General features: G+C 41.8%; 1 protein-coding gene across 1 annotated transcript; it reads right to left on the bottom strand.

The window, feature by feature from the left end:
- Positions 1–2,071: 2,071 nt before the first annotated feature.
- LOC137277596 (interleukin-25-like) lies at positions 2,072–2,587 on the bottom strand. The gene has a single exon (XM_067809405.1). It carries the CDS (start codon positions 2,585–2,587, stop codon positions 2,072–2,074), a length of 516 nt encoding a protein of 171 aa, XP_067665506.1.
- Positions 2,588–23,080: the final 20,493 nt, after the last annotated feature.

The following is a 23,080-nucleotide window of genomic DNA, read 5'->3' as shown; positions in this document are numbered from 1 at the left end:
TTTGTCCATTTCTGATGATTTCAGAGGGTAGGTTTACCAAAAGAGCTGTCGTTGAGATAAAACTATTAGTACGTTTGTAGTTCTTGTGTCTATTATTCACTAAATAATTGTCCTCATTGGTGGCAAACACCTGTCTCTACCTGGTGGGGAAAAACCACTCAGACTGAGAACTTTTCAGCCAACCCTCAGCTCGTATTTGTTTTAATATATGTCCAAAGTGCACCGAAATTCTATCCCCTTTGTCTATGTTATATATTTAGCAAACATTCGTTATCAGTACATGTCAGTTAACACCTCCCTAGGTCGGCGAAACTTACGTATATGCATGCGCATGGGCCAGTGACCTTGCGCAATGTGGCGTAATGGCCCTGAGTATAAAAACCTGACTGATATGGTCAGAGGTATGCAAATTCATTTACTCCAAGTACAATGAGCTTTTGGAACTCGATTCCTGAAGAAGTCACTAACGTTAACTCAAAAAAAAATATGACTTCAATTTCTGATCCAGATTGACTTAAACTGAGGAACTCGAATCTGTCAGGTTATCTACTGTCGCCTCCGGCTAGGCAGCAGTGATCTAAACGCTGGTAGCTGTATTTATCAGACACATATCTATTAACATCTACTCATCTCGTTATCACTGTGAACACGCCCTACATTATCTATTCACATGTTCTATAAGTAGCTTGATACTGGGGACTATATGTCCTTTAACACTTAAGGGCTTAGTTTAGGTATTAGTGTATAAGGAAGTACTTCGCTCAAGACCAACTAGACCAACATGGGCACTTTTAAACCTGTTCACGAACTTATCATAAAAGCAAAAGATTTCAGTGATGATACTTATATTTTTTCTTACCGCTGAACTCACAATGGAATGAGCACATCTGTTTGCCCGCTGTCAACACTGACACACGTTTTAATTTGTTCATCTTTTTTATCAGTCTGGTTATTGTTCATGTCACCGTGTCGGTACAGGCATTACCAGTAGTTCCCCGTGGTCCCTAGAGTGGTGCTCTGTCTTCTGTTGTTGGAGATCTATCCCCATTTTTATACTGCCTTGTCCTAATTTTAAATCTAATTTTAGAGAGTGATGCTAGTTTTAATTCTTGATTCAGTGATATTCTAGTTCGTTTTACTGTCCTTCGTTGACAGTTTTGTTATAATTTACATGTATTTATGGTCAGTTTTACTGTCCATCGTTGACAGGTATTTATCATTTACATGTATTTATGGTCAGTTTCACTGTCCTTCGTTGACAGGTGTTTATAATGTACATGTATTTATGGTCAGTTTGAGACTTGTTTTAGTCACAATATTGCCGATTTCACTGTTAATTCTAACTCACTTACCCACTCACATCACCAGCTCTGCATGTTTACCAACCCGTGCTTTTGGAAATTGAAATATAAGTGCTCCGTGAATTTGCGTGGCTTTGACGAGTGGGCAACCATGGTGAAGGAACGTGGTAAAAATGTATATACATACATATCACATTGTGAACAATATACAAGAACATGAACATGAAATTATTTAATGACGAACGATACAGCTTATTGATAATGATTTTGTACACCAGGCTCTTAGTCTCCACAAGTTCTTACACACACGATGGCTTTACATAGAATACTTCAGGACATTCAGATACACGATGAAATCTTACAGAATTCATGAGGAAGCTAAGACACGCGATATCTTATAGAATACTCACTCACTCACTCACTTAGACATACGATGATATGTACACAACTTGAGGACACTACATACACAATGAGTTCACCAATCCACTTCTCATCCATTGCGCATTTGTGGGATTTCAGAGACATGAGCATTTACCTGTAGCGTCATGTTTTGAAACATTCATTGTTTCCCCTGTAACCTCATGTGCAGAAACACCTGTAGTTTCACTTGTAGCGTCATGATTCACTAGATTCACTAGATTCTCTTGCCGTTTATCCTTTGTTTTCATATTCATCAAGAGAAGCTGCACCTGTAACGTCAGTCCTTCGCCAATTCTGTCCCTTAGATTAGTTCGTGTTCAACATGTCCATTAGGTCGACGTATATTTGATTCAGCCGGTCCGTGGTGTGACGCAGGTGCACCCCACGGTGACGTCCCTCTGTACCTTCCGGTACTCCTTGACGCCGGCCCTGCACTCCCCGGTCTCTTGCAGCACCCAGATGTTGTACCTAACGGGCACACAGCTGTACCCCGTTTTGTTCACACACGATGGACACAGGCATATGGCCTGTACAAGAAACGGGGGGAACTGACCCTGGTAATGATCCTCTCTGTACGTCCATGGGCAGAGAGCCTTGTCATTCGTAGGAGCTGAGGAATTACCTAGATGCTCTGGACACGCTGGAATTGTCGGAGTAGACTGGGCCGTCGTGCTCCCGTCAGGAGGACATCCTCGGCGGTGGTATTGGACAAATCTCTCAGGATTTATACTGTTAAATCTCGCCATCAACTCAGTATCGTTACCTGCAGCCCCACAGTCGGTGTGCTGGGCGGTGACACAGGATATCAACGTCAGTAGCAGCTTGACGAAGTGACGAGATGATGAAGTTGATTGCATTACTTTCATGCTCGCAACTACAGATGTGTTGGTCGTTTAACTGGGAGTTGTCTACAATACTGAGACTGTTGAACTGGTATCCAACTCTTGGTTAAATAGCACCTAATATCTGGACAAATCTTGAAATCCCATCGGAACAACTCCACGTGTCAAGTGTATATTTAGCGAGATGTCAAAATCTAAAGTTAAATATAGCCACAACAAAAGACGACCATCTTAAAGATAAGGAAATTAGCAACACCCCCAAGTGTCCAGGGATTTCCCGGGGTCAGGGGTGATATCATCGCGAAGACGGATCTATATTATACTATACCACGCAAAAAGAGAATAGTTTTATAATTACTTGAAGATGTGAATTTTTGGATTAAGTGAGTGAGTGGATGGCTGTGGTGAGTGTTTGTATGAGTGAGTGAGTGGATAATTGTGGTGAGTGTTTGTATGAGTGAGTGGATGGTTGTGGTGAGTGAGTGTTTCTGTGGGTGAGTGAGTGGATGAGGAACTATTGGTACACAAGTAGGCTATATACATTATACAGATATTCTTACCATAGTTAGTATTATAGAACATAAAACATTTCTATATTTTCCAATTTGCCTTTGGAAGAAAGTGTTTCAGAAGGGTTCCCTATTTTTTCTAACAAAATAGTTTGTTTAATGAACACGAAAGGCGAACTGAAGAAGAGACGTCGGTTTTCTTCAGACTCAAAGCCCCATCTCGTACAAAATGTAAAAGTTCAAGTACCTAAAACTTATTTCCGCTCACAAATTCAAGTATCTAACATTAGGCATATGTTAATTCAAGGGCAGACCCGCTCCATGTTTCCATGAAAGGAAATGTCTTCATAGCAGACCTCTGTTTCTTCAGATTCTTTATAGGATCGATATCTTAAGTGTATACTTCCTTCATGTCGGAGTGATAAACTGAATTCCCATTGTGATTACATTTGGGACACTTGTTGGAAGTGAAAAGCCTCAAAATATGATCGATGATGCGACACACGAAGCTTAGATCTTTTCTGGTCTCGGGTAAACAAACTGTTACACACTGTTTGCTGCTGACACAACAGTCGATAATAGGATAAACTTTAATTTGGTACAACCAGCAGTATATACTAGCAGTACGATGTAGGTACACACTGGCAGTACGATGAGATAGATAGATAGATAGATAGATAGATAGATAGATAGATATTCTTTATTTCCTCCAGTTGAATGAAGATTACAATGTGCAGTTATGATATATTTTACGTTAAATGATTAAGATGGATGGGTGTTTCAGTCAGGAATGTTCATACACGAGGGTTGGCTGAAAAGTTCTCAGCCTGAGTGGTTTTTCCCCACCAGGTAGAGACAGGTGTTTGTCACCAATGAGGACAATCATTTAGTGAATCATAGACACAAGAACTACAAACGTACTAATAGTTTTATCTCAACTACAGCTCTTTTGGTAAACCTACCCTCTGAAATCATCAGAAATGGACAAAACTGAATACAGGGCAGTCATCAAGTACTTGCAAAAGAAAGGGATGTCCCCAACACAGATACATGCTGACATGGTCTCCACTCTAGGGGATGATGCTCCTTCATTTTGCACAGTAAAGAAGTGGGCTGCAAAATTTAAGCGTGGCAGACAAAGCCTTGATGATGACCCACGCTCAGGAAGGCCTTCAACAGCAACCACTCCACAAAACATCAAGCGAGTGCTCGATATGTTGATGGATGATCGACGATTGACTACTCGACATATTGCTAGTGTAGTGGGCATCTCTCATGAGAGGGTTGAGCATATTATCACCAACGAATTAGGAATGACTAAAGTATCTGTAAGGTGGGTGCCAAAGCTCTTGACAGCAAAACAGAAACGTGTCAGGTTCCAGACGTCCCTTTACAATTTGCGTCGTTTTGAAGCAGATCCCTATGATTTTGTGGCACGATTTGTAACCATGGATGAGACCTGGATACATCACTTTCAACCAGAAACAAAACTACAGTCAAAACAGTGGAAGCATCCCGATTCACCAGCTCCGAAGAAAGCCAAGTCTGTTCCTTCAGCTGGAAAGGTGATGGCATCAGTCTTTTGGGATTCCAGGGGTATTCTGCTCATTGATTATCTTGAAAAAGGTCAAACTATCAACGGCAGATACTATGCTGATCTACTGAACCAGTTGCGAGAAGCAATCAAAGCCAAACGACGAGGGATGATCGCTAAAGGTGTCCTCTTCCACCAAGACAATGCGCCTGTTCACAAATCGGTGGTGGCCATGTCAACAATCCGCGATTGTGGCTTTGAACTCATTGACCATCCTCCTTATTCACCTGATTTGGCTCCTTCTGACTTCCACCTGTTTCCCAAAATGAAAAAGGAACTCGCCGGTCGCCATTTTGCAAGTACTGATGACGTCATTTCCGCTGTGACTGATTTTTTTAGGGTAGCTGAAGAAGATTTCTTCCTGACCGGGATTCGAGCCTTGCAGCATCGCTGTGTGTGAAAGTGTGTGAACTTGGAAGGGGACTATGTAGAAAAATAAATTACAAACGTGGACTTTGTAACTTTTTTTCACAGTGAGGCTTAGACCTTTTCAGCCAACCCTCGTACATACAAGTGTTTTAACAAGTGTCGCCATTTCCATATAAAACGGCTTACAATAATTATCACGTTTGCCCACACATCCCTTTCTAGTTCCGTTATAAATTCTATTGGACATCCACCGAGTAGAAATGCAAGAATAACATCGTCATTTTGATCCCAGATCTTAACAAAAGTATCTACATCCAAAATATCACATACAGAGTTTGAGAGTTCATTTCTGTCATTCATATTAATTGTACATGACATAAACACGTGCTTTACAATATCATTGGCGACAGTTTACAATAACATTCTCTTGAAACTAATTCAGCTGATGCATAGAATACAAGTCTTGCAATATGAGTGACCTGGCCATTCTTCTCTGTGGCTTGCATCGAGAGATAATGTTACGTTACTGGATCTTATAGCAATATATCTTGGCAGACTTAGTCTGGAGTTAAGATGGACATAAAATAGATTGTCTCTATGAGATTAAATGGCATCATTCACGGCCCTGGACCAACTTTCCTTATTGATAAATTGACTATTACTGACATAGTTTGCTAGCATACCGTTTAGGTTATACTTATGTACAAGTTGTAGCATATTATATATCGGGGATTTTCTACTACATACGTTGCATGTAGAGCTATCCGAACACATGAATTGACCAAGGCGAACTAGAAACATAGCTGTACTTTGCATTACAGAAATTTCCTAACAGGTAGAGTGTTCTTTTGTCTATGTAGTACTGTAGCGGCATAATCCCAATGACATCCAATACAACAATACTGGGAGTGCGTTTGTGTAACCCCTGAACTTTTACACAAAATTGTCGTTGTACAACTTCGAGCATTTCATACACTTTAAGAGAAAGTTTGCCCCATACGTTGCATCCATACAGGCCACATGCTAAGATTACCCTCTCCCAGATACGTGCTGTAGATATAGGGTTGAAACCACCAAAATACAAAGCATTTTTGTGGTTAGTGTTCATGAGCACTTTTCACGTGCAGATTTGCTACGTTCAAGTGATGAATTGGCTGTACATATACATACGCCTGCATATTTAATAGATTTTTTGTGTGGAACATGCACGTCATCAACTGATACATTACTGATTTTAACGTTATCGTTTGAGCATTCAAAGTGTAGAACCGCACTCTTGCACACATTGTATTTTAGCTGTCACATATGAGCAAAATTTCAGCGACATTGAGGAGATTTTGCAGGCCTTTGGTAGAGGAACACATCAACGTATTGTCAGCAAGAAGTATTCCAGGGCATTTGCCCCATGGCAGGATTAAACCAGAGTATGAATTCCCAAGTGCATATAGGAGGTCATTAATGAATAATGTGAAGAGCCAGGCGGACGTTACTCTACCTTCACCTACACCTTGATTCACGGGGAATACATCTGATTTAAATCCCCCAAAGCATACAAATGGTTTCATGGAGCTATATGAGAGTCTTAGCATTCTCCATAGTTTACCCGTAATTCCAAAATCATACAGTTCAATAAATAGCACATCAAGCCATACCTTTTCGTTATCTAAGAATGCACAATACACAGGCGACATCCTTTCATTGTAATATGCAATATTTTACTTGAAGTACGGCCGTTTCAGCACCGTGGTGACGCCTAAACCCAAATTGCAGAGGATGGGGGAATTCTATCTTAGAATCTACCCAGGGCTCTATTCTGTTAATAAGGAGTCTTTCAAAGAGTTTACTTAATACAGACGTCATGGATATTCCTCTATGATTGGCAGGGTCATGTGTATTGGAAGAATTTGTCCTAAAGAAAATGATTTAGGGATGTATTCAGACGTAATAATGGCATTGAATAGTAAGGCAATATGATGCAGCAGCGATCTACCAGCCTTCTTTATGTGCTCATTCACAATACCGTCAGGACCAAGACCCGCTTTTATCAAACTTTAATAAAGCTTTCATCGTTAATTAAACTATGACTAGGTAATCACTGTTTATCTTCAGTTGCATGAAACCTATAATAAAGGACTCCCTTCACTAATCCATCATTAAGCTAATAAAGGTTTGGGGGTATCATTATCTCGTCATTAGCTGTATCAACATGGCAGACGACATAATGTTCCATCAACTTGAACGTCGGAGAAAAGAGAAACATTTTCATGAACGGATTATTCATTTGGAACATGTGAGCAGAGAAGTAGTCAGAGCGAGGTACCGTTTCAGTATTGAAACGATACAGAACATTTGTGGGTTGATTGGCGACAGTCTACGTCCCATGACAGCGCGATCTAAAGCACTGAGTGTGGAATTACAGGTATGTCTAGCCATGACTAGTTTCTTTGCCATGACTAGTTTCATAAAATAGACAATATTCACGAAATACACGCTGTCATACCTGCACAGTAGGTAAGATATAACAAAGATGTACTCTTATGAATGAAAAACCGGTACTTACCCATTACAAATAACATATATTCCTTTGGAGACAGCAAGAGTCATGAGTCAATTTTAATGATTACATATCCAAACACCACTCGATCTTAAATTTATCGTTTGGCTGTCTGACAACAATGTCAAGGACACGGTGATAAGGGAGAAAACTCTTGTGAAAAGTCCTAAACATAGCTGTAAAGTCTACTTAATACTTAGAACATTTAGAGTTCGATGTTATGTGTTAGTAGCAAATTATTTCATTCTGTCAATCATTTTGTACATATATGTAATTTAACAGCTGACTGTACATTCTAGTATAAGTTACATATCGAGAAATTAGTGATCTCCACAAAAATACGAAATGGCTAAAATGGAAAACATCTATTTCACAGTCACAACCTTCACCTGAAAAGTTATTATCAATAATGAAGGAAATCAATAGCTATTGTAAGAACGGTAAATAAGTAGTACCTACTCTGCGGATTTTGTTCCATTATACTGAAGACTTGAAAGTAATATTTTTTAAATTCCAACCTACATGCAGATACTAAACGCATAAAGGCACTACGTTTCAATTTATTCCAGGTGCTAATAGCACTATGCTTCTATGCGACTGGCAGCTTCTTGCAAGTGATTGGTGATGGAGTGGAGGTATCTACTGCGTGAAGATTCGATATGTAACGTGAAATTGCAAAGGGAAGTAATCATTGTGTGAATGGATAGATTATATATTTTCACCTATCCATATTCTCTACAATGTGGAGAGTATACAATAAGTAATTATACTATATTGATACTTATTTAAACAGAAATTGTTACTTTTCTAACAGGAAACTTTACAAATGTAGTGGCACGGTGGCCTGGCAGCACTCATGACAGTCACGTTTTCAAAATTAGTCAACTTGGACAGAGCTTGCAAAATCAGAAAGCTACTCTGTAAACAGGGATCATTCTCGGTGATAGCGGATACGCTTGTCGTCCATTTCTAATGACACCATACATGCGAAAACTTCCGAGGACCAAGAGAACTTCATCTGTGCGCGCAAGAGGACTAGGGTCACAGTAGAGCGCGCATTTGGGTGGTGGAAACGCAGGTTCCATGTTCTATATGGTGAAATCCGGCTGAGTCCAGAGAGAGCATGCACAGTCATAGGTCATTATATTTCATAAACCTGAGTCAGCAGTAAGAATCGAGTAATTACTCGTATATTCATTTCCTAAATCGACGGCTTATTCCATTAACAAAGGATGTTTAACAGTTTTCCTTAATTGAATATTGTCTGGGTTCTAACTTAGTATGTGTTCGAGACTTTTATATGTCATTCTTTTTAAAGAATAAATATGTGTACTAAATAGTGTTAAAAGAATATCAAAACTAAAACCCATTTTCATAATTTCATATGTCCAGGTGCTTGTGCTGTTTTGCACATCGCCATCGATTTCCGGGAACCTATGAGCGAAAGGGAAGATGGGGAGGAAGAAGAAGGCGACCTCGGCGGTGACTATGCTGGCCGAGAAAACGGACGGAATATAAGGGAATATATAACAAGAAACTTCTTCAGTGCGGTGAAACTTTAATACTGACCAACTTTAATAATGTCACAATAATGACCAAGTATTAACTGTTCAATTTCCGATATTACCAAGCATTTACGTGTACGGTGGCTCGCACTTGTAATAATGACGTTGAAAAAGTACAGTCATCCATCCGCAACTTCTCATTCATCAGCTCGTAACAGGTGGTTTCAGCGATGAGTTTCTTATTCTGCTCCGGGAGGACCTCATACTGGAGCTGTGTGACGTCATCAGGCTTCACTTTCCGCTTGGAAATCCTCGGCCCCTTTCCCTTGGTTGGACGCCGTGACTCTGAAGCACGTTGTCAATAGGTCCTTTGTATTTACTGACTCACACCAACTGACATGTGCGCCGTATCATTTAACCTACTGATAAAAAATATGTGTCATACTAAGCAATATAACATAGAGTAATTCTTACTCTTGTGTTCTAAAAAATAAGGGTTCAGCTGCTCTTGCTCACAGTAACTGTTAATACATGCTCTACATGGTAAAACTGGCATTGTTTCACAGCCTTAATATGAGTACTATTAAACTTATATATGTGTAAACTTGTCTTCGCGTACACTCTCGCTCTCTACGGATGACTCGAAACTGCCTACAGCTGCAATATCAGCTGTGTAGCTACAGCCTGGTAAATCTGCATCAAGGGAGGGGACGACATCACTTTCCTGTTGCTCCTGCAACACACGACTCAACAAGTCCAATGTTTTTGGAGAGGCTTGGATCTCGAAGGTTTGAGCTTCTGAAAATAGATGGGGTTACTATTATCATTATTTGTGAATTATTCGTAACATGCCAAATGGGTGACACCCTTAAATTCATCACCAGCCCACCTAGCCATGAAGTATGAACGGTCCTTTAGGATACAACGAACATATATTCATGGAAAGTATTTATGATACACGAAATTGACATCTAAATTTATGGAAATTACATCACAGTACGAGTACCTTTGATGTGGGTCTGTACTTGTTCAAGCGATTTTGACTTCATATTTTCATTAGAATTTTTCAATGAAAATCCCTTAAAATATTCTTTATGCTAAAGCATAATTAATAATAATGCCAGGGTGAATAGTTTCTCTATTACTGCACGTGCTATATAATTTGCAGAACTTTTAACATATTGTCTTTTCTTATACAGATCTATATTTACGTTATGAGAGAAATCATTGCAAGCGTCTGTAAAATGTAACGGGGGTGGGTTCCAGGTACCAAATAGTAACATGGGTACTTCACTCTAGTGAGGAAAGAGTGTACGGCCCTCACATTGATTTGGATATTCATTGAAAGAGGACGCACGTTACGTACAAGTGAAGTGTGTTTGAATAAAGCTCTACATAAGGTAAGAATTTAGAATGAAGCCTGTCCGCAGTTTCGACATTATGTTTAGAAGTCCAAAGCGTGCCTATTTCACTGTCTTTGTTCACTTGCTATTTATCGACATAACTAAATTTAACATGAATGATCGTTTTCATGAGTTGAAAAATTATATTCGTAGAATTTTTTACCTTGTAAGGGAACAGGAGATTCCACGGCCACACCGTTGAAACACGCTGAATCCGAATATATATATCCTTGCTTTTCTCGGTAGAGGAAGAAAAAGGGAAGCACGTTATGTACAAGTGATGTATGCAGGCTTGTGATCAACGTCATTATTACAAGTGCGAGCCATGGACCGCCACCTGTTTTCTTCGTTTGAAGTTTTCTATGTGAAAACATAGAAACATGGCATTTTGAAACATATTATTCCATTTTGTCTTGATTTCTTTGGGCGTTCTATTGCTCACCCCGAGGCTATTGATCTCATAGAACAAACTGTTATGGATAACAACTTCTTTATTGCGTGATTTCGACGTTTCGATACAGATTCTTGTATCGTTGTCAAGCAGGAATCAAGGTACGGTACAAGAATCTGTATCGAAACGTCGCAATCACGCAATAAAGAAGTTTTTATCCATAACAATTTGTCCTATTTGTACACCTCAACTTCTAAAATGCCACTGAAACAAGTGATCTCGGTGGTTATTTTGTCCCATTTTTACTTCTTTTTGTCATTAGTGATGGAGTACGCTTGCTGTTTAATACCTCGATGTGATCTTCAACTAGGTCTGTTAGAAGTTGTACTTCACAACTTTCAAGATTTTTACCACGATTTTTGACGACAGCCATCATGCAGACGATAGATTAGTGTTTACCCGCAATGCATCATGGATTTATTATCCATTCCCCTAAGTTAATCATGGTTTAATGACGAGATGTTCACCAGAGGCATACTTAGTTAATGGGTGTTAAAATAAGGGTTTATACAACCGTATTTAAACACTTCATTAACTAATCAAACATTAAGAATTTAATCAATGATTAGTGTGCAATTAATGATTACATAATTACGCGTTGATACAACCGGGTCCAGGCGACTTTCGTACTATAAGTCGTTTTACTGTATAATGGATTTCGTCTTCAGTGGATGGACATTGTAATGGTGACCCGGCGTCGTTATGTATGTAATACCACGAATGTTCCATGTCGCTAGGTTAAGTAGGGTCATCAGTGTACATACATTGATGATCAGAGTTACAAGATGAGCCATCATGGTCAATACTCAGTCTCGCTGTGTTAAGCACTTGAGTACCATGTATTCCGGGGAACCCATTCTCTGCAGTTCACGTTCTCTTGTCAGAATGGTGTCGTCGTCCAATATTATCTTGGCACACTGTACAGGGACTGCAATACGAATGGTATAGGTTGGGTTAGAGCCTTCCCAGTGTCGCAGGAGGGTTATATTCGTAATGGTCACGCCCCGTTCTTTGACGTAGTCAACGATAGCATCTTTCACAATATCAGAAGATTCGTCTGCTTTTACATATGACATCACGAGTCTCCTGTTTTTGTATTTAGCCACACCCGTGAAGGATCGTTTCCACTGGTTGTCAAACCGTACAGATCTTGATTGCTGATGTTTCTTATGTTGATTAGATGTGTTGTCTTGGGTTAAAGTTGGCTTGTATCTCCTGCTGGCAGTACTTTCCGCGTCTGGCACGTGCTCGTGGGGTAGACTATCGTCAGTAAGAAGTACGCACCCTTCTGTACATGCGGTTGTACATAAGGTTACATAACCTCTGGCTGTGTGAGCCCAAAGCAACACGTCCGTTCAGCTCGGCGTCCACCCTACTTCATTAGGTTTGGTGTAGGTACACATTAGCTGTACGGCATAGGTACACACGGGCAGTACGGTGTAGGTAGACACTAGCAGTACGATATAGGTACACACGGGCAGTACGATGTAGGTAGACATCAGCAGTACGTTGTAGGTAGACACTAGCAGTGCGATGTAGGTAGACACTAGCAGTACGATGTAGGTACACACCAGCAGTACGATATAGGTACACACGGGCAGTACGATGTAGGTAGACACTAGCAGTACGATGTAATTAGACACCAGCAGTACGACATAGGTACACACGGGCAGTACGATGTAGGTACACACTAGCAGCACGATGTAGGTAGACACTAGCAGTACGATGTAGGTAGACACTTGCAGTACGATGTAGGTTGACACTTGCAGTACGATGTAGGTTGACACTTGCAGTACGATGTAGGTACTCACAAGCAGTACGATATAGGTACACACTTGCAGTACGATGTAGGTACACAATAGCAGTACGATATAGGTAGACACTTGCAGTACGATGTAGGTACACAATAGCAGTACGATATAGGTAGACACTTGCAGTACGATGTAGGTACACAATAGCAGTACGATATAGGTAGACACTTCCAGTACGATGTAGGTACACATTAGCAGTACGATATAGGTAGACACTTGCAGTACGATGTAGGTACACACTAGCAAAACGATATAGGTACACACGTGCAGTACGATGTAGGTAGACACTAGCAAAACGATGTAGATACACAGGGGCAGTACGATGTAGGTACACAATAGAAGTACGATATAGTTACACACTTGCAGTACGACATAGGTACACACTAGCAGTACGATGTATTTAGACACTAGCAGTACGATGTAGGTACACAGTAGCAGTACGATATAGGTACCCACTTGCAGTACGAGATAAGTACACACCAGCAGTACGATGTAGGCACACACTGGCAGTACGATGTAGGTACACACTAGCAGTACGATGTAGGTACACACTAGAAGTACGATATAGGTAGACACTTGCAGTACGATATAGGTACACACTAGCAGTACGATATATCTAGACACTAGCAGTACGATGTAGGTACACAGTAGCAGTACGATGTAGGTACCCACTTGCAGTACGATAAAAGTAGACACCAGCAGTACGATATAGGTACACACTAGCAGTACGATGTATTTAGACACTAGCAGTACGATGTAGGTACACACTAGCAGTACGATGTAGGTAGACACTTGCAGTACGATATAGGTACACACTAGCAGTACGATATATTTAGACACTAGAAGGACGATATAGGTACACACTAGCAGTACGATATAGGTACACACTTGCAGTACGATATAGGTACACACTAGCAGGACCATGTATTTAGACACTAGCAGTACGATGTAGGTACACACTAGCAGTACGATATATGTACACACTAGCAGTGCGATGTAGGTACGCACCAGCAGTACGATGTAGGTACACAGCACCAGTACGATATAGGTACACACTTGCAGTACCATATAGGTAAACACTTGCAGTACGATGTAGGTACACACTTGCAGTACGATATAGGTACACACTTGCAGTACGATATAGGTACACACTAGCAGTACGATATAGGTACACACCAGCAGTACCATATAGGTACACACTAGCAGTACGATGTAGGTACACACCAGCAGTACCATATAGGTACACGATAGCAGTACGATGTAGGTACACACTAGCAGTACGATGTAGGTAGACACTAGCAGTACGAAGTAGGTACACAATAGCAGGACGATATAGGTAGACACTTGCAGCACGATATAGGTACACACTAGCAGAACGATATAGGTACACACGTGCAGTACGATATAGGTAGACACTAGCAATACGATGTAGATACACAGGGGCAGGACGATGTAGGTACACAATAGAAGTACAATATAGTTACACACTTGCAGTACGATATAGGTACACACTTGCAGTACGATGTAGATACACACTTGCAGTACGAAATAGGTACACACTAGCAGTACGATGTAGATACACACTTGCAGTACGATATAGGTAAACACTTGCAGTACGAAATAGGTAAACACTTGCAGTACGATGTAGGTACACAGCAGCAGTAGGATATAGGTAGACACTTGCAGTACGATATAGGTACACACTTGCAGTACGATGTAGGTAAACACTCTCAGCACGATATAGGTAAACACTTGCAGTATGATATAGGTACACACTTGCAGTACGATACAGGTACACACTAGCAGCACGATGTAGGTACACACTTGCAGTACGACATAGGTCGACACTTGCAGTACGATGTAGGTCGACACTTGCAGTACGATATAGGTACACACTTGCAGTACGATGTAGGTACACACTGGCAGTAAGATGTAGGTACACATTAGCAGTACGATATAGGTACACACTGGCAGTACGATGTAGGTACGCAATAGCAGTTCGATGTAGGTACACACTTGCAGTACGATGTAGTTACAAACCAGCAGTACGATGTAGGTACACACCAGCAGTACCATATAGGTACACACTAGCAGTACGACGTAGGTACACACTTGCAGTACGATATAGGTAGACAATAGCAGTACGATATAGGTGCACACTAGCAATCCGATGTAGGTACACACTTGCAGTACGATGTAGGTACACAGTTGCTGTACGACATATTTTCACACTTGCAGTACGATGTAGGTACACACTAGCAGGACGATGTAGATACACAGGGGAACAACAATGTAGGTACACAATAGCAGTACGACATAGGTGGACACTTGCAGTACGATATAGGAACACGCTTGCAATACGATGTAGGTATACACTGGCAGTACGATGTAGGTAGACACTTGCAGTACGATGTAGCTACACACTTGCAGTACGATGTAGGTACACACTTGCAGTACGATATAGGAACACGCTTGCAATACGATGTAGGTATACACTGGCAGTACGATGTAGGTACACACTTGCAGTACGATGTAGGTACACACTGGCAGTACGATGTAGGTACACACTGTCAGTACGATGTAGGTACACAGTTGCAGTACGAAATATAGGTACACACTTGCAGTACGATGTAGGTACACACCAGCAGTACCATATAGGTACACACTAGCAGTACGATGTAGGTACACACCAGCAGTACCATATAGGTACACGATAGCAGTACGATGTAGGTACACACTAGCAGTACGATGTAGGTAGACACTAGCAGTACGAAGTAGGTACACAATAGCAGGACGATATAGGTAGACACTTGCAGCACGATATAGGTACACACTAGCAGAACGATATAGGTACACACGTGCAGTACGATATAGGTAGACACTAGCAATACGATGTAGATACACAGGGGCAGGACGATGTAGGTACACAATAGAAGTACAATATAGTTACACACTTGCAGTACGATATAGGTACACACTTGCAGTACGATGTAGATACACACTTGCAGTACGAAATAGGTACACACTAGCAGTACGATGTAGATACACACTTGCAGTACGATATAGGTAAACACTTGCAGTACGAAATAGGTAAACACTTGCAGTACGATGTAGGTACACAGCAGCAGAAGGATATAGGTAGACACTTGCAGTACGATATAGGTACACACTTGCAGTACGATGTAGGTAAACACTCTCAGCACGATATAGGTAAACACTTGCAGTATGATATAGGTACACACTTGCAGTACGATACAGGTACACACTAGCAGTACGATGTAGGTACACACTAGCAGTACGATATATGTACACACTAGCAGTGCGATGTAGGTACGCACCAGCAGTACGATGTAGGTACACAGCACCAGTACGATATAGGTACACACTTGCAGTACCATATAGGTAAACACTTGCAGTACGATGTAGGTACACACTTGCAGTACGATATAGGTACACACTTGCAGTACGATGTAGGTACACACTAGCAGTACGATATAGGTACACACCAGCAGTACCATATAGGTACACACTAGCAGTACGATGTAGGTACACACCAGCAGTACCATATAGGTACACGATAGCAGTACGATGTAGGTACACACTAGCAGTACGATGTAGGTAGACACTAGCAGTACGAAGTAGGTACACAATAGCAGGACGATATAGGTAGACACTTGAAGCACGATATAGGTACACACTAGCAGAACGATATAGGTACACACGTGCAGTACGATATAGGTAGACACTAGCAATACGATGTAGATACACAGGGGCAGGACGATGTAGGTACACAATAGAAGTACAATATAGTTACACACTTGCAGTACGATATAGGTACACACTTGCAGTACGATGTAGATACACACTTGCAGTACGAAATAGGTACACACTAGCAGTACGATGTAGATACACACTTGCAGTACGATATAGGTAAACACTTGCAGTACGAAATAGGTAAACACTTGCAGTACGATGTAGGTACACAGCAGCAGTAGGATATAGGTAGACACTTGCAGTACGATATAGGTACACACTTGCAGTACGATGTAGGTAAACACTCTCAGCACGATATAGGTAAACACTTGCAGTATGATATAGGTACACACTTGCAGTACGATACAGGTACACACTAGCAGTACGATGTAGGTACACACTTGCAGTACGACATAGGTCGACACTTGCAGTACGATGTAGGTCGACACTTGCAGTACGATATAGGTACACACTTGCAGTACGATGTAGGTACACACTGGCAGTAAGATGTAGGTACACATTAGCAGTACGATGTAGGTACACACTGGCAGTACGATGTAGGTACGCAATAGCAGTTCGATGTAGGTACACACTTGCAGTACGATGTAGTTACAAACCAGCAGTACGATGTAGGTACACACCAGCAGTACCATATAGGTACACACTAGCAGTACGACGTAGGTACACACTTGCAGTACGATATAGGTAGACAATAGCAGTACGATATAGGTGCACACTAGCAATCCGATGTAGGTACACACTTGCAGTACGATGTAGGTACACAGTTGCTGTACGACATATTTTCACACTTGCAGTACGATGTAGGTACACACTAGCAGGACGATGTAGATACACAGGGGAACAACAATGTAGGTACACAATAGCAGTACGACATAGGTGGACACTTGCAGTACGATATAGGAACACGCTTGCAATACGATGTAGGTATACACTGGCAGTACGATGTAGGTAGACACTTGCAGTGCGATGTAGGTACACACTTGCAGTACGATGTAGGTACACACTGGCAGTACGATGTAGGTACACACTGTCAGTACGATGTAGGTACACAGTTGCAGTACGAAATATAGGTACACACTTGCAGTACGATGTAGGTAGACACTAGCATTACGATGTAGGTACATACTGGCAGTACGATGTAGGTACACACTAGCAGTATGATATAGGTACACACTGGCAGTACGATGTAGGTACGCAATAGCAGTACGATGTAAGTACACACTTGCAGTACGATGTAGTTACAAACCAGCAGTACGATATAGGTAGACACTTGCACTACGATATAGGTACACCATAGCAGCATGATGTAGGTACACACTTGCAGTGTGATGCAGGTACACACTTGCAGTACGATGTAGGTACGCACCAGCAGTACGATGTAGGTACACACTTGCAGTACCATATAGGTACACACTTGCAGTACGATGTAGGTACACACTTGCAGTACCATATAGGTACACACTTGCAGTACGATTTAGGTACACACTAGCAGTACGATATAGGTACACACCAGCAGTACCATGTAGGTACAAACGAGCAGTACGATGTAGGTACACACCAGCAATACCATATAGGTACACACTAGCCTTGCGATGTAGGTACACACTAGCAGTATGGTGTAGGTACACACTTGCAGTACGATATAGGTACACACTTGCACTACGATGTAGGTACACACTTGCAGTACGATGTAGGTAGACACTTGCAGTACGATGTAGGTACACACTAGCAGAACGATATAGGTACACAGGTGCAGTACGATATAGGTAGACACTAGCAATACGATGTAGATACACAGGGGCAGTACGATGTAGGTACACAATAGAAGTACGATATAGATACACACTTGCAGTACGATGTAGGTACACACTAGCAGTACGATGTATTTAGACACTAGCAGTACGATGTAGGTACCCACTTGCAGTACGATGTAAGTACACAACAGCAGTACGATGTAGGCACACACTGGCAGTACGATGTATTTAGACACTAGCAGTACGATGTAGGTAGACACTAGCAGTACGATATAGGTAGACACTTGCAGTACGATATAGGTACACACTAGCAGCACGATATATTTAGAAACTAGCAGTACGATGTAGGTACACAGTAGCAGAACGATTTAGGTACCCACTTGCAGTACGATATAAGTACACACCAGCAGTACGATATAGGTACACACTAGCAGTACGATGTATTTAGACACTAGCAGTACGATGTAGGTACACACTAGCAGTACGATATAGGTACCCACTTGCAGTACGACATAAGTACACACCAGCAGTACGATGTAGGCACACACTGGCAGTTCGATGTATTTAGACACTAGCAGTACGATGTAGGTAGACACTAGCAGTGCGATATAGGTACCCACTTGCAGTACGATGTAAGTACACAACAGCAGTACGATGTAGACACACACTAGCAGTACGATGTATTTAGACACTAGCAGTACGATGTAGGTAGACACTAGCAGTACGATATAGGTAGACACTTGCAGTACGATATAGGTACACACTAGCAGCACGATATATTTAGACACTAGCAGTACGATGTAGGTACACAGTAGCAGATCGATTTAGGTACCCACTTGCAGTACGATATAAGTACACACCAGCAGTACGATATAGGTACACTCTAGCAGTACGATGTATTTAGACACTAGCAGTACGATGTAGGTACACACTAGCAGTACGATATAGGTACCCACTTGCAGTACGACATAAGTACACACCAGCAGTACGATGTAGGCACACACTGGCAGTTCGATGTATTTAGACACTAGCAGTACGATGTAGGTAGACACTAGCAGTACGATATAGGTAGACACTTGCAGTACGATATAGGTACACACTAGCAGTACGATATATTTAGACACTTGCAGTCCGATGTAGGTACACAGTAGCAGTACGATTTAGGTACCCACTTGCAGTACGATATAAGTATGCACCAGTAGTACGATATAGGTACACACTAGCAGTACGATGTATTTAGACACTAGCAGTACGATGTAGGTACACACTAGCAGTACGATGTAGGTACACACTTGCAGTACGATGTAGGTACACACTTGCAGTACGATGTAGGTAAACACTCTCAGCACGATATAGGTAAACACTTGCAGTATGATATAGGTACACACTTGCAGTACGATACAGGTACACACTAGCAGCACGATGTAGGTACACACTTGCAGTACGACATAGGTCGACACTTGCAGTACGATGTAGGTCGACACTTGCAGTACGATATAGGTACACACTTGCAGTACGATGTAGGTACACACTGGCAGTAAGATGTAGGTACACATTAGCAGTACGATATAGGTACACACTGGCAGTACGATGTAGGTACGCAATAGCAGTTCGATGTAGGTACACACTTGCAGTACGATGTAGTTACAAACCAGCAGTACGATGTAGGTACACACCAGCAGTACCATATAGGTACACACTAGCAGTACGACGTAGGTACACACTTGCAGTACGATATAGGTAGACAATAGCAGTACGATATAGGTGCACACTAGCAATCCGATGTAGGTACACACTTGCAGTACGATGTAGGTACACAGTTGCTGTACGACATATTTTCACACTTGCAGTACGATGTAGGTACACACTAGCAGGACGATGTAGATACACAGGGGAACAACAATGTAGGTACACAATAGCAGTACGACATAGGTGGACACTTGCAGTACGATATAGGAACACGCTTGCAATACGATGTAGGTATACACTGGCAGTACGATGTAGGTAGACACTTGCAGTACGATGTAGCTACACACTTGCAGTACGATGTAGGTACACACTTGCAGTACGATATAGGAACACGCTTGCAATACGATGTAGGTATACACTGGCAGTACGATGTAGGTACACACTTGCAGTACGATGTAGGTACACACTGGCAGTACGATGTAGGTACACACTGTCAGTACGATGTAGGTACACAGTTGCAGTACGAAATATAGGTACACACTTGCAGTACGATGTAGGTACACACCAGCAGTACCATATAGGTACACACTAGCAGTACGATGTAGGTACACACCAGCAGTACCATATAGGTACACGATAGCAGTACGATGTAGGTACACACTAGCAGTACGATGTAGGTAGACACTAGCAGTACGAAGTAGGTACACAATAGCAGGACGATATAGGTAGACACTTGCAGCACGATATAGGTACACACTAGCAGAACGATATAGGTACACACGTGCAGTACGATATAGGTAGACACTAGCAATACGATGTAGATACACAGGGGCAGGACGATGTAGGTACACAATAGAAGTACAATATAGTTACACACTTGCAGTACGATATAGGTACACACTTGCAGTACGATGTAGATACACACTTGCAGTACGAAATAGGTACACACTAGCAGTACGATGTAGATACACACTTGCAGTACGATATAGGTAAACACTTGCAGTACGAAATAGGTAAACACTTGCAGTACGATGTAGGTACACAGCAGCAGAAGGATATAGGTAGACACTTGCAGTACGATATAGGTACACACTTGCAGTACGATGTAGGTAAACACTCTCAGCACGATATAGGTAAACACTTGCAGTATGATATAGGTACACACTTGCAGTACGATACAGGTACACACTAGCAGTACGATGTAGGTACACACTAGCAGTACGATATATGTACACACTAGCAGTGCGATGTAGGTACGCACCAGCAGTACGATGTAGGTACACAGCACCAGTACGATATAGGTACACACTTGCAGTACCATATAGGTAAACACTTGCAGTACGATGTAGGTACACACTTGCAGTACGATATAGGTACACACTTGCAGTACGATATAGGTACACACTAGCAGTACGATATAGGTACACACCAGCAGTACCATATAGGTACACACTAGCAGTACGATGTAGGTACACACCAGCAGTACCATATAGGTACACGATAGCAGTACGATGTAGGTACACACTAGCAGTACGATGTAGGTAGACACTAGCAGTACGAAGTAGGTACACAATAGCAGGACGATATAGGTAGACACTTGAAGCACGATATAGGTACACACTAGCAGAACGATATAGGTACACACGTGCAGTACGATATAGGTAGACACTAGCAATACGATGTAGATACACAGGGGCAGGACGATGTAGGTACACAATAGAAGTACAATATAGTTACACACTTGCAGTACGATATAGGTACACACTTGCAGTACGATGTAGATACACACTTGCAGTACGAAATAGGTACACACTAGCAGTACGATGTAGATACACACTTGCAGTACGATATAGGTAAACACTTGCAGTACGAAATAGGTAAACACTTGCAGTACGATGTAGGTACACAGCAGCAGTAGGATATAGGTAGACACTTGCAGTACGATATAGGTACACACTTGCAGTACGATGTAGGTAAACACTCTCAGCACGATATAGGTAAACACTTGCAGTATGATATAGGTACACACTTGCAGTACGATACAGGTACACACTAGCAGTACGATGTAGGTACACACTTGCAGTACGACATAGGTCGACACTTGCAGTACGATGTAGGTCGACACTTGCAGTACGATATAGGTACACACTTGCAGTACGATGTAGGTACACACTGGCAGTAAGATGTAGGTACACATTAGCAGTACGATGTAGGTACACACTGGCAGTACGATGTAGGTACGCAATAGCAGTTCGATGTAGGTACACACTTGCAGTACGATGTAGTTACAAACCAGCAGTACGATGTAGGTACACACCAGCAGTACCATATAGGTACACACTAGCAGTACGACGTAGGTACACACTTGCAGTACGATATAGGTAGACAATAGCAGTACGATGTAGGTGCACACTAGCAATCCGATGTAGGTACACACTTGCAGTACGATGTAGGTACACAGTTGCTGTACGACATATTTTCACACTTGCAGTACGATGTAGGTACACACTAGCAGGACGATGTAGATACACAGGGGAACAACAATGTAGGTACACAATAGCAGTACGACATAGGTGGACACTTGCAGTACGATATAGGAACACGCTTGCAATACGATGTAGGTATACACTGGCAGTACGATGTAGGTAGACACTTGCAGTGCGATGTAGGTACACACTTGCAGTACGATGTAGGTACACACTGGCAGTACGATGTAGGTACACACTGTCAGTACGATGTAGGTACACAGTTGCAGTACGAAATATAGGTACACACTTGCAGTACGATGTAGGTAGACACTAGCATTACGATGTAGGTACATACTGGCAGTACGATGTAGGTACACACTAGCAGTATGATATAGGTACACACTGGCAGTACGATGTAGGTACGCAATAGCAGTACGATGTAAGTACACACTTGCAGTACGATGTAGTTACAAACCAGCAGTACGATATAGGTAGACACTTGCACTACGATATAGGTACACCATAGCAGCATGATGTAGGTACACACTTGCAGTGTGATGCAGGTACACACTTGCAGTACGATGTAGGTACGCACCAGCAGTACGATGTAGGTACACACTTGCAGTACCATATAGG

This window comes from Haliotis asinina, chromosome 1 (assembly GCF_037392515.1).
Source record: "Haliotis asinina isolate JCU_RB_2024 chromosome 1, JCU_Hal_asi_v2, whole genome shotgun sequence".
NCBI lineage: Eukaryota > Metazoa > Mollusca > Gastropoda > Lepetellida > Haliotidae > Haliotis > Haliotis asinina.
This window is presented reverse-complemented; position numbering and strand designations above follow the sequence as displayed.